At 40.7% G+C, this 13,279-nt stretch overlaps 1 protein-coding gene and 1 non-coding gene across 2 annotated transcripts in view; one reads left to right on the top strand and one right to left on the bottom strand.

Moving 5' to 3' along the window:
- Positions 1 to 4,763: 4,763 nt before the first annotated feature.
- Positions 4,764 to 4,835, bottom strand: trnat-ugu (transfer RNA threonine (anticodon UGU)). Its single transcript has one exon. It is a non-coding gene; the product is annotated as a tRNA-Thr (tRNA).
- Positions 4,836 to 11,609: 6,774 nt separating this feature from the next.
- Positions 11,610 to 13,279, top strand: part of ripor2 (RHO family interacting cell polarization regulator 2) — a 63,823-nt gene continuing 62,153 nt past the window's right edge. Inside the window, exon 1 of the mRNA XM_019270786.2 lies at positions 11,610 to 11,710. Within this exon, the coding sequence (XP_019126331.1) occupies positions 11,650 to 11,710 (61 nt within the window). The 5' untranslated portion in view covers positions 11,610 to 11,649. The remainder of the gene's footprint in view (positions 11,711 to 13,279) is intronic.

Below are 13,279 nucleotides of genomic sequence, written 5' to 3'. Positions count from 1 at the left end.
CCACAGTTGTTGTTTCCTTAAGTCATTTATAAATTCTCCTTCACATCTTTCACCTGGTAAATTTAGACATAAAAGTAAAACCTCTATATAGACACCACTTCACAAACTGAACTGATTAACATACAAGAAAAACATTAAAAAAAAAAAAAAGGGTATGCAGCGGGAGTATTTTTGACACCATTGATCTCAACAGACTATTTGATGAATTGGAAAGTTGTGGTATCAGGGTTTGTGCTGAATTGGCTTAAATCTTACTTTGTGAAGACAGGTGAGCATAACTCAACATGCCTGGATATCACTTATGGGGTACCTCAGGGCTCAGTATTAGGAACATAATCATTCATTATCTGTTTAAACGATATGCAGTTGCAGAGTCTCAAACATTTTGAAATTTGTTTCATTTGTGGATGATACTAATATTTTCAGGTCAATCAGAAATGATAAAAACAGTTTGATAAGTTATCATTAAATGTGGACAAAATAAATTAGTGTTGATTATAAAATAAACACTCAAGTAAAAGTGATGATGGATGACTTACCGATTGAGTTTATGAAATAAAAAATGTAGGTGTGATTTTTAAACCACAGAATCTGGAAACCTCATAAAATATGTACAAGCAAAGCTGTTAAGGCGCATCGCAGTCCTGGAAAAAACAAGATACATTTTTAATCATAAAGCACTATACATTCTCTACTCTTCACTTGTGCTGCCGTACCTAAGTTATTGTGTAGAGATATGGGGTAATATGTAAAAAGAGCCATAGGGATAGTAAATAATGTAGTTTGGTGGATCTTGTCAAATATAACACAGCATAAATAATGTATAAGGCAAAAAATAATTTACTTCCAGTTAATATCCCAAAAATATGTTATGAAAGGGATGGTGGTTATAATTTAAGGGGAAAGCTTAAATTAAATTAATTAAATTAATGAATCTTCCCATTTCCATCATGAAAAAGTGTTCAGGAAAGGAATGATTAGCCTTGGTGCCTTTGACTTCACTGTCTTGCTTCCAGCCTCCTCAGGTGGCTGGCCAAGCCCCACCTCCTGTCCATCCATCCACCTTGCCTCCCTGGGGGGGCTAAGTCCAGAGGCATCACATTTCAGCAGGGTGTGCACTCTCTGCTTCAGATGCTGCCCGTCAATAGGTGCTCGTTCTTGGGGAGAGGCCTGCCTCCGTCCCTCCGCAGGACAGGGGGAGTTGGGTTCCACTGACTCATGCATAAAAGATAAAGCATCGGAGGGGAAATGTAGCTGAGCACCACAACAGCTACTGTAACAGCTCTCTCCCAGAGAACGCAGGACAGGCTATAGACAAAGTGAAGTATCAACTTTAAAAAGGTCCAGGCTGCTGCTAAGGTGCTACTTGGCACCACTAATGCTCTGGAGGGAGTATCTGTCCTGGGGATGGGCAGAAGAACCTGGGTGCTGCTCTTTGATGGGTGAGTGGCCATTACACACTGGCACCAGCTTGGCATCATGGAGCTGCCTCGACGCCTGAACTGGATACGAAACCGACCCTGGAGGCCTCATGTCTGCCGCAGGGACTTCAACCGTAAGTGTCTGGGCTGAATGAGAGGATTGATGGACCTGAATTTAATAACTCCACAGAGTCTAGTGAACTTTCCTCTGTCCTCATATTGTTTCTTCCAACATGTCTTCTGTCTCTGCTGTAATTGTCTAAGTGCTGCTGTGAACCTGAGAAGCTCCCAGTGAAGTCATTTGTCTTGTCAAGTGTAGTGTAGTGTTAGTGACTGTGTTGCCGCTGCGCTGAGAAAAATGTTCTTCAAGCTGTGGATTATGGACGCTCGCTTGCTTCTGATGGTACCTGATGGTTTGAAGCAGGTAAATAATCTGCAGACATACTCCAGGCTCTGTGTTTTGAAATGTGACTCAGTGAGTGCTTCTACCATGCGCCACCATTTCCATCCCCCACAGTGGGAAGGTGTCAGATAATATTGTTATAGAGTGTGCTATTATGTAGTGAAATGTCTCACTTAAAATTATACAGCTGGCTGTATGCCATTTGATGACAAACCCTCTCTAATAGCTGCTGTTTGCATTAATCATAAACTCTGGACTCATCACTGAGGCCAACCTTGATTTTACAATCCACCCTTCATGCCTGCTTACAGGCAATTTAAGAAGAATGGAATAAATAAAAATGGAAGTGTCTCCATGTTAAAAAATTCTCAGGTTCACATCTGGTTGAAATGCTAGTGTTACGGAGTCACGGATGATTAAGAGTCACTCTTGCATGTTAACTTGGGAACTTTTATTATGAAATCCTGTGTCTCGCGCACAGAGGCGGCGGTCAGTTGACACTGCAGTCCATTTGATCAGTGAATGTTTAATTGAAACAGCATCTGTGTTGATTGTGTAGGATCAGATTGTAGGGAGAATGGATTACAGCACTCACGTGGCTGTGCCAAGTGGGTCGAGTGGAGTGTTATTTGGATCCGGTGCTGCGTTCAAACTGTAATGTCCTGAGAAGAAACTGTACATTTATCTGCCCCTTTAATATTTTATGCGGACTGACCAAATATATACCTGCACCTGCAGGGAGAGTGTGTGTGTGTTAAGTGCATGGTACATTAGAAGTATGGATCGATTGACACAGAGTGCATGCTGGTTAGTTTAGTAGCTATAACTGCTGTCTTGAGCAAAGCTAAAGCGGTTTTGTTCTCATCCCACATCCTGTCAGCGAGACGTGGAGAGTCAGACAGTAATATATGTGTGTGTTTGTGTGTGTGTGACTCGTTTAGGCTGTGGTATACTTTGGGTTGTTTCATGTGGGCCATTGTGGAGAGGTTGCTGCGGTTATGACAGGAGAAAACTTGTGATGCTCATGCTTTTAACAGAGTATGTTGTGAAAGAATAAAAATGTCCTTTGTTTAAATTTTCTTCAAACTGATACTGATGTTTGTTTTCAGATACAGATGTTCTTTAGGATCTGCAAAGAAACTCGCCCTCTTTAAGAGTTCTCAGTGTTCTCTGTGGTCACTGTCGAACCCAAGAGAGGTTACAGGTCACTGCTGTGCCACATTCAAAGCAGCGAGTTACACGCTGTGTCTCCTATGTGTCTGTTTGGCTGGTGCAGCAGGCCTGACAAGGCTGAATGATGTTATCTATCCTCTACGCCAGGGGTTCCCAAGCTTTTCAGCCTGCGACCCCCAAAACAATGGTACCAGTGATTAGCCACCCCCCACTATTCCCAGATGTCAGATGATTTGTCCTTGTTACATGTCGTAATGTTTAGCATGATATATACCTTAGCTAATGTTGTTGTTGTAATCACATCAGGGGTCAGAAGGGGCAAAGAAAATCTAAAGGCTTAAATGTAGCTACTTTTTTTATGTTTTGTTACAACTATGGCTGAAATATGCTATTTCTAAAAGTTTTAAAATTTTATTTCTGAAAATCACCTTGCGACAATTCCTTGCTGCCTCGCGACTCAGCAGGCGGTCCCAGCCCCCACTTTGGGAACCAGTTCACTAGGCAAACTCAAGCTCAAGATTATTAGGTCAGCTACATCCAACTGAATCCTCCTCCTCCTCCTCATCTCTTTAGCTAGGTCAATTATTTTGGATACTAGTAGGTCTTGTGGGTCACCCATCAGGAGGAAACCTTCAGAATTGTAATTAACTTTGATCTCCATCCTCCTGTATTGAGCTTCAGTAACTAATGTATACTAATGTTGTGTAAGTCTGCAACTACAAGTGAACCATCTCTCCTTCATAGTATCCTGTACGTCAAGTCACTTTCTAGCTGTTAAATCTGTATATAAAACAAGAAGCAGTCAGATCATTAAACATTGGACTGTCCAACAACAATATCCTGAGAAGCACTTCACATTGTCCCAACTGAGTGATAATCTCATTGATTTCCATTCTCTGGTTCGCCTCAAGCCTGTTTTATTTTTTGTCCGCTGCTGATCTTTATTCATAAGAGAGTTGAAGTTGTAGTTTGGTTTTACTAACTGTCTTTAATGTGTAATAACTGTATTTTATGTTTTCATATATTTTCCAAGTTGGTGCATACAGAAATATAGAAACACTTTGAAATGAGCTCTGCACAACAGATTGCTATATTAGTTAATATATATAAGTAATAATAATAATATATAAATTGTATTACCACCAAATTATTGATAAAAATAACTTGAGGCTTCAATAGTAACTTGACTAAAACAGGAAGTTGAAAGAAGCTACAGTTCAGTTTTTAATGGTACTCTAAAGAACCCTAATGGTTCTTGGACCGCTCCTCTGGGTGCTTGTGTTTTGTGTAGCAGTATGAGGGTTTTATTTACTGTCCTTTTATAAAAGCTTGTTGTGCTTGCACAGATAAACTGCAGGCTGTCAAGTCAGGAGTGTTTTTTATTGTTCCATATTTTCATTTTATTTCTTTCTTGCAGGATCAATAAAGTTGATTGCATCCCATCTTAGATGATGATTTAACCTGAATGAATCAACCCAGGTCATTTATTAAAGAAACTGTATTTCCTCTTTCTTTTAAAGTCTTGAGTTGTAATGACTCTGTTAACTCCTGTGTAATTAAATACATTTATACAACATCATAAATTACAGTAGCTTTGGCAACTATATAAATAAAAGATGAGTCACTTTGCACTCGACTTTTGCTTGGATATTTGATGATTCAGACACAGCCCTTCATAGAAGTCAGACTTCGTATTAGTTTGTTCTTTAGGAAATTAATGCATTAACATTTTGGTGCATTATCTTGAACAAGCTGTAGCATTTCAAAGGCATGGATGGGGATTAAACCCATGATCTTTGGTTTACAAGACCAATGCCTTACCACTTGGCCACCATGCCTATGTTGTGTGAGCCACAAAATACTTATCTAATGTACATTTATTTTGAAATTCCTCTCTAAAAAGTCAGAAGTGTTACCATGTCACCACTACCATGATCAAACCTTTGTGTTCCCAGCAGTCACCAGTAGATGGCCTCCACAGTTCATTAATGTTAAAGACTGCCTTCATTTCAGTTCACCACAAATACAGGACACACACACACACACACACACACACACACACTGGATGTTCCTCTACTTAGCTTCAAGGGAAGTGAAGCAACACCAAGATTACACTTGTGCTCCACTCAGCCGTGTCGTAACGCGTGCCATGTAATGAAAATGTCTCTTCTTCCTCTGAAGATTGCAATTTATTCTTCCTGTTTCTGGCACCAAGCTGAGGGCAAAGTGCTGCTCAAAAAGGATCATCTGACTGATTTGATGAATAATACATGAAAAAGAGAAATACTTGCTTTCTCGCGAGGAGATGCTGCTCAAAGCTGTGTCCTGCTCATTATCCGTCAGCCTCTTGTTTTTTGCTTTAAATGGAGCTGAAGCTTTAATGTAGGTGATTGAAAAAACACTTTGGTAGATTGTCATCATTGTGTTTCTTTGACCTGTCTGACTTATGCACATTTTTCTTCTCCGTCACTGCGTTGTTGTCGTCCCACCTCTTTGCTGCCCCTCTCTGTCCCTCACCTCTGCCCTTGTTGCATTTGCTTTATTGCTTTCTTTGGTTCTCATCTCTCCTGTACGCTCCCTCCTCACTTATCGTCCTCATGCCCTGTGACCTCCCTCCCTCCCACCTCCTTCCCCCATCTCTCTCCTCCCTCTAGATCTTCATTATCCCCCTCGGCTTCTCTTCTCCTCTGCTCTCCAACCGGATTTGTAATGGTGCTCACTCTCTGAAAATCTTCCCACTCCATAGCAACGCGCCTCCTCACTACTGTATCCTCTGCTGCCGCTGATGCAGGAGGCGGCGTTGAGATGTGAAACTATATCAGAGGAGATTACATATTGCCCTGGCTCATTTTCCAGTTGTCAGCTGTAGCTGGAAATGATTCTCTCTCACGGCTTTCTCTCTCTTTCTTCTCTCCCTGCTGCTTCACTGAACGTTTCTCCATCTCTCTCTCTTTCTCTTTCACCCTGAAAAGAATTCAATTCACAGGCTTTCAAGGCACATGTGAGCGTGGAATCATGTTGGCCCTTTCTCTGTAAATTGCACACAATAAAGTCAACAAGCCGGGCTGCTGCGTGGGCTGCTTATGAACACAGAGAGAAAGACTAATGGAAAGAGAGGAAGACAAGGGGAGAGAGTGTGAGAGACAGAGGGAGGAGAGAACAAAATAAAACACAGCCTGCATTTCTCAAAGAAGACGGGCACGTGTTATACTATTTCTGCTGAAGCTCTTTATGTGGCTTTGACAGCAAGTCTTTCATATAGGCCTTTTATTCAGTCATTGATCGTGATGCTTATGAACTCTGACATGTAGAGTTGATATAACACACTCTGTTGTAACCCTGCAGATAGGTTTGGTTTAGCTTGCTCAGGTTTTCAGATATCTGTCATTAAGATTTCTGCCGTCATCCAAATAATATGAAGGTGAATATAATTTTATTATAATTTTATTTGTGGTGCTAAAAGCAATTAAAAATTAAGAAATCTACACAGGGGGCGGCACAGTGGTGCAGTGGTTGGCACAGCAAGAAGGTTCCTGGTTCAAACCTCGGCTGGGGCCTTTCTGTGTGGAGTCTGCATGTTCTCCACATTTCTGCGTGGGTTCTCTCCGGATACTCCGGCATCTTCCCACAGACCTGAGACATGCAGGTGAATTGGTGACTCTAAATTGTCCATAGGTGTGAATGGTTGTTTGTCTCTATGTGCACTGTGATAGGCTGTGCCTCTCACCCAAAGTCAGCTTATCCCCCGCAACCCTAGTGAGGTTACAGATGATGAATGGATGGAAATCCATCTAAATAATAAGTTATATTAGCTGGCTGCTATGTCTTGTGTTGTTGACCTTGCTTGATGTTTGAGTGTCAGCAAAGCTGTCGACTCTTTTGATGGATTTCGATCATAAGTTATGTAATCAGAACAAATATATGTGTGCAGATATCCAGTGATATTGCACTGGGGTGGCTAATTGCAAAAATACCAATTTCTACACAACAATTTGAGTCTCTTTATCAGATTGGTGTTATCGTCTTCTCTGTGGAGGTTTGTGTGAATTTTATATACATTTATACGTCATGATTAATGACTTCAGTGGTATGTTTACATAGCACTTTTCCACTTTAAGCATAAAACTTTTTCCCAGACATGAACTTTTCTTTTTTTTAATTTCTGACATCCCTCAAAACAGGTGGTTGGAAATGCAATTAAAACTGGGACAGCTTCTAACACCCACACTGCTGAGGCAGAGCAAGACACTGAATACCAGCCAGCTTCTGCGGTGTAGCCAAGCCTGACCTCGGACTTCTCTGTACAATGGAAAGAGGAAATAGAATCGATGAAGAAGCATGTTTTTGTTTTTGTTTGTTGCCGTTACCAAAAGAAAAAGTTCAGGTTGACCTTTTCTTCAGGCTGTTTTGTTGTATAAACCCGGTTCATGATGACTCACAGGGTACAATGTTCAAAACACAACACAACACTATAATAGCAGGAACATACTCAAAACTATGCAGTGATGAATGCAGTTACAATGAGCAGATGTTTTTTCATTTTTCTTGAATGCATTTATTTTAATATCCCGCTGCAGGAGGACAATATGTCTGGACTGCTATAAGAAAACAAACAAAAAAAACTAATATGAAGTTGATCTGAGTTAGTCCATGTAACAAAACGTTTATTATATGAAAGAACTTCCACCACTGTCCTCTTTGTTCTCTCCATATCTGCTGGCTCATCTTCTTTTCGATGAGTCTCCTGATTCCTGTCTCAGGATGTATAGTCTACTTGCCAAATCATCATTCAGATTTTGTCAGGTTTTTAGACATGTGGCTATCAGACACCACACACCTCATACAAGAGGCCTCCCACCACCTCATTGTTTCATGCACTTCATCGGGGACACTAATGAAAAGTTCTCGTTGAATAGAACAAGGTTGATTGATCAAACTTCATGCAAGTTCCAGTATCTCGAGGCCAAGGCTGGAAGATTTGGCATCCTCTGAGGATATGGCAACTCTAGCTCATGAGCTCATGAGTTCCCATGTCACTGGGTTGCCAGTTTCTTCTTTGTGCTTCTCAACAGAACTCCTGGGTTTTCATGCTGGCCAGGATGTCGCTTTACAGAGTGCCCCATTCCCCTCAGAAAGATGCCAGACTAACATAATTGTGTGAGTGTGTGTATGTGTGAACTAGAAAGCGAGATGGCTGGCCCTAGTTAAACCCATGCTGGCTTCACAGATGAGGAGAAACATTCAAATGCTGATGAACCGGAAAGAAGGCCTTCATCGACCCTCCACTGCTGTGGGACAGTCTCTGTCTGTTTCAGCTTTTGTGTTTTCCCTTAACATTGCGTCATCGAGAATACTGGTATTTAGTCAAATTAGTCCTGTTTACTAATTCTAAGACCAAAATATCTTCGTTTTTGAAGGCATCCTACTTATCCTATTTGACTATTTAAAATAAGGTTGTTTCATGGCTGATTTGTGGTAGACACGCACAAAATCGAAAAGGTTTGGTTGAGTTCACTCGTCACTTTGTGGAAACAATAACATATAACAGGCAGGGCCGGTTTGTGAGAAATGAAAAAATTAAAAAATTATATTAAGTAAACTGCAAGCATTCATATGTAATAAAAGGCTACATTTGACAAAATGTAGAATTATTTTAGTAGTCATACATATAACTACTAAAATAAATTATTCCCGTGATGTAGTCAAACATAACTTGACCAGCCGCTATCGGAAGAAAAGAAAAAAAAAAGGTGAGGAAAGGTTTTGGCTAAAACACAGTTAATTCTTAGTTGTGCAATTAATGAGAATCAGTAACGTTACTAAAAAATGTGAGCTACTAGTTTGATATTAAGCGAAGCAGAATGGATAAATTTGTCACAGTAACAAGGGCTCGAGCTCGAGATCCTACAGCTACTCCTTCCACCTCTGCCGAGGTCATCATCAAATCATATCAGTGAGGTACCTGACATCCTGAAGCTGAATGTTTCTTTGTTGAAAAATAATAATAATAGAAAATATAAGCCTCATCAACAACAAAAATAATAATTATCCATGAACTTTTTAATCAACATAAACACATATATGCTAATAATCCAGTATATAACTAGATTAATAAAGTAAATATGAAAGTTAATTAAAGCCAGGCTTAAAATGTGACACATTTGAAATAATGAATGACATGTGGGGGTCCCTGTTCTGTTTGTCTCCTGTCCAAAGGGCTTCATGAGCGGAAAAAGGTCCTGGCATATAACATACATACTTCTTAACTAAAGTGTGATGCATCATTATGATAGATGGTGTTTAAATACAATCAATCCAATCTGAGGAACAGCTTGCTGTCTGACAAAAATGTAGATTCAAGTAGGTCATACATGGACGGTGCAGCAGTATGTAGTATATTCTCCTACTCCAGGGAAGACAGATGTGTAGTCACAGCAGATGTTCATTCTGGAGTGACTTGATGCAAATCCAGACATGGTGAAAACACACACACGCACACAGAGGGCATTTTTTTAGATGCCTTCATGCGTGATGATGAGCTGTCACTACAGTTTCCAGCCCAGCTCGCACTGCCCCTGTCCCTCTGACCACCGGGGCAGAAAGGCTAGATGTGTAACACTTTCAGTGACCAGTTCTGTCACAAATCCTTGACTCACTTCCTAACTACGTTACTCTTTATGGCTGCTGTGGCATGTGTGCACTCTGTTGTACTCGCTGCACTTAATGTTATTTTACACACTATTGCCCAACCTTCCTTCCATGCCCACACCCTATTTCTCAGAAGCTGTGTTGTGATATCCTCCCTTCCTGTTTGCTTGATAGAATTTGGTTAAATCTATAAATGTATGTCACCCTACATGCTCACTCCACCTTTTGAACCCAGATGTTTGTGTTTGATTGTAAAAATAAACATACCGGTTGATCACAGGAGTGCGACAAACCCGCACCGCATCATACCATAAATCTTAAACAATAAAAGTGAAGGTCATAACCGTGGGTAACAGTCCCTGTCTATAGTACACATTGCATCAGTTGCCTGTGCTTTCTAGTTTTGAAATTTGACTTCTTCTTTCTTCTTCTATCCAGCACCTGTCGGCTGTAATATAAGCTGGAGGATGTCAGGATAGGGTGGCGTGGGAGAGGAAACTGTGGTTTTCAAAGATCTTGCCACCCTGTTGCCCAACCCTGCTGCAACCTTCTTCATTTAGTTTCTGGATCTCCCCAACAGGAAGATGTCTCCCTGTGCAATACGTAATGCTGTGAGGGAGATATTAACTATCAGAAATATATTTAATCACATGAAGATAAAGCGATGTAGCATGTAAGGGTACTTTTAGAAACTCAAGCACATTTTCAGTTTTGTCTTCTGTGTCCTAATTGACCGTTCATGAGACCCCATGGTGAGAGTTTCTATTGCTACGCCTAGTTTCGTTCTTGCACATGGTGCCAGATTCACCTCTCGAGAATCTTTGTGAAGCAAGAGGTCATCGGTTTCAAACAGAGACAAAAGCAGGCTTCTCATTAAAGGACAACAGACATCCAGTGACAACACAACTGTCGCTAACAGATTTTTCTGACCTTAATGTTTCAATATTTTATGGTTACATCCATGATATTGTGCTCAAAGACTGAGGCTGGGGCACATGTACCATGCGAAAAGTCTAATTTGCTCATTGATATTAATAGACATTTAATAAGACATTTCTACACAATGGTTTTGGACTGGTTAGTTCTAATATTAGAAGTATGAGGACATTGCTAATAACACCCATGTTAGCACTTGTTTGTGTTTTGTGCAAATGTAACACTATCTCAGTGCTAGTTAAGCACATGTTTTTTAAAACATAACCTGTGACTAACTAATGTAACTTGTACTCCATGGCCTTAAACATCCTGACACTTGTGTACAGTTCTACTTGAGGCAGTAAACTTGTTAGCCTGAAATGCTACTGACTGCAGACGATCACATTGTTAATCTGTTCCTTACACTGTTGTTCTGTTTTTGTGTTTTAAAAAGTCTGGTAAATACACACCACCCTCCAAACACTTCAGATGCTGAATATCGTTTTCACCACAGGCCCCTGCACACAGCTTTGGATCAGGATTTCTGGATGGGGTTTTAGCTATTACACCTCCTGAAACAAATCCACCCAATGAATACCTAAACATTAAACCTTTGCAGCTCCAGCAGTTGATTTTATGAGATCATCCTCCATATTATCTTGTTCATATCCGTGAAAATCCATTACTGCGGCTCAGAGACAAATGAACAGATAAGGCTGCGGCCTGCTGATTCATTTGGTTGAGTGCTTCGGCCGCCTGTTATCTCTTCCCTCCAGGTGTACCCGGCAGCAGCCGGGCACAACATGGGCACTGCCATCTCTGCGGTGCCAGTCTGCACAGCTGGCGTGCAGCAGCTGTATCGCTGCCATTGTCTGATGCCCTCTGTGCACTCTGGGACCGAGACAGAAAGGCAAATGGTGAACGAGCGAGAGAAAAGGATCCGATTGTGGAACAGAGAGAGAGACAGAATACAATAGAGACAGGGAGAGACAGGGAGAGAGCACAAAAATAGAAATTGGTCACGGCACAAAAGGAGTTGTAGACTTCACACTGACAAGGAAGCGTCCGCTGGGATTATTCTTTAACATAATGCACCGCAGAGTCAGGACATACAACCATATAAAGATGAAAAGATATCGATATACTTACAGTAGGTATATTTAGCACTTGTTCTCCTGCAACTTTACTTTTGGCTGTTTATTAACATAATGTTTCTTTCAGTCTCACCATGCTTTCTCTTGCTCACTAAACCAGGCGGTAGATTCAAACAATTACTGGCTGCGTGTTTGTCCAGGTGGTGTCAGCCTGAACGTGTGGATGCTGCTAAAAAACTTTGAGATGTTTTATTATTACTAAAATCATTTGAAATTCAGGACTCATTTGCAAGTTCATTCGTTCTGACGCTCTCATGTTTGCACAGACTAATTTTCTGGTTAAATACCTCTGACTCCAGGTATTCATGAGGTTTTTCAATCAACGGTTCACACTGATTGCACCATGTTTTATGCAGTAGGTCTCGGTTTTATTCATTATACCCATTCTCAGGTCAACATTTGGATAATTTTGGTTGTACCTGCTTGAACGATAGCATCTAGATCAACTCTCTGATTTCCAGTTTGTCGTTTCTTTAAACAGGAGCGGCTCTTAAACTCTCTAACCCGTGTATGTCTTTACATTAGTGTGTCTACTTGCGTGAGGATGTGCATGGTGGGCTACAGTATTTTACATTATGGTTGTCCCCTGTCAGAGATCCACAGCACGTCGCACACACATGCTAACTCATACACATGCACGTTAAATGAGTCACAGAGTGCCATGGCAAATTGAATTTACCATGCAATGCCCTCATTATTGTTACCAGGGTAACAAGGCGCCCCTTCACAATCATCCTGTTTTGTCATCCATCTTAGAGGGAGAGAAAAAGAAGCAGAGGCCTGGGGTTGAGGGAACAAAGTGGGAATGATAGGAGAAGAGAGAAGTCTCTTTAACCCGTCCTTTCACTCCTCTCTCACTCTCACTCACATTAGTCTGTGGGAATTGTCAAAGATGAGTTGCACTGAGGAGCACTTGCACCGGAAAGGAGTGTCTGTGTGTCATAGTTCGGCAGAGGAAGTCACTCTGACATCAAGAAGTTTTTCCCCCCATCTGTCTCCTCCTTAAACTTCCCCATCTACCTGTCTCTCTGCATATTTGATATCTGTGAGCGGTCTGGGCCTGGAGGGACATGCTGTTGCATCACGCGCTTACTCAAGTTCCGTACACTCGGAAATCCAGTTTCCACAGGATTTGTGAATTGGCTTTTTGTGTTGCAACAATATCCTGTTGTGTGCTGAGTGTATTTTCCACTCTTCATTCATGCATGTCATTTTTATAGATTCATTGTCTGTTTGTTATATATTTAGGTAATGAAAATAAAATCCGTAAAAATATTCAGTTTACTGCTCGTTTATATAGTTTGTAAATGTATCTGAATCATTTAGTTTAAGTTTCATGTAAATTGTAAAATATAAACCTGGTGGTAAAATGCTAAATTCTTTATTTATTTACTTTTTGTTGGTCTAAAACTATTCCATTTAAATATATTGAGGTGAAGAAGACATGGAATCAGCCTGTTAGATGTCTGAATAATGTTATTTTTTTTAATCTGTAGCCCTACATTGCTAAAAAACAGGACATGAACTCAGTGACCTCAATTGCAGCTACTGCCCAGAGTGCAAAA

Source organism: Larimichthys crocea, chromosome XIII (assembly GCF_000972845.2).
Source record: "Larimichthys crocea isolate SSNF chromosome XIII, L_crocea_2.0, whole genome shotgun sequence".
NCBI classification, from domain to species: Eukaryota; Metazoa; Chordata; class Actinopteri; family Sciaenidae; genus Larimichthys; species Larimichthys crocea.
The sequence above is the reverse complement of the archived record's forward strand: the minus strand, read 5'-3'. Positions and strand labels throughout refer to the sequence as shown.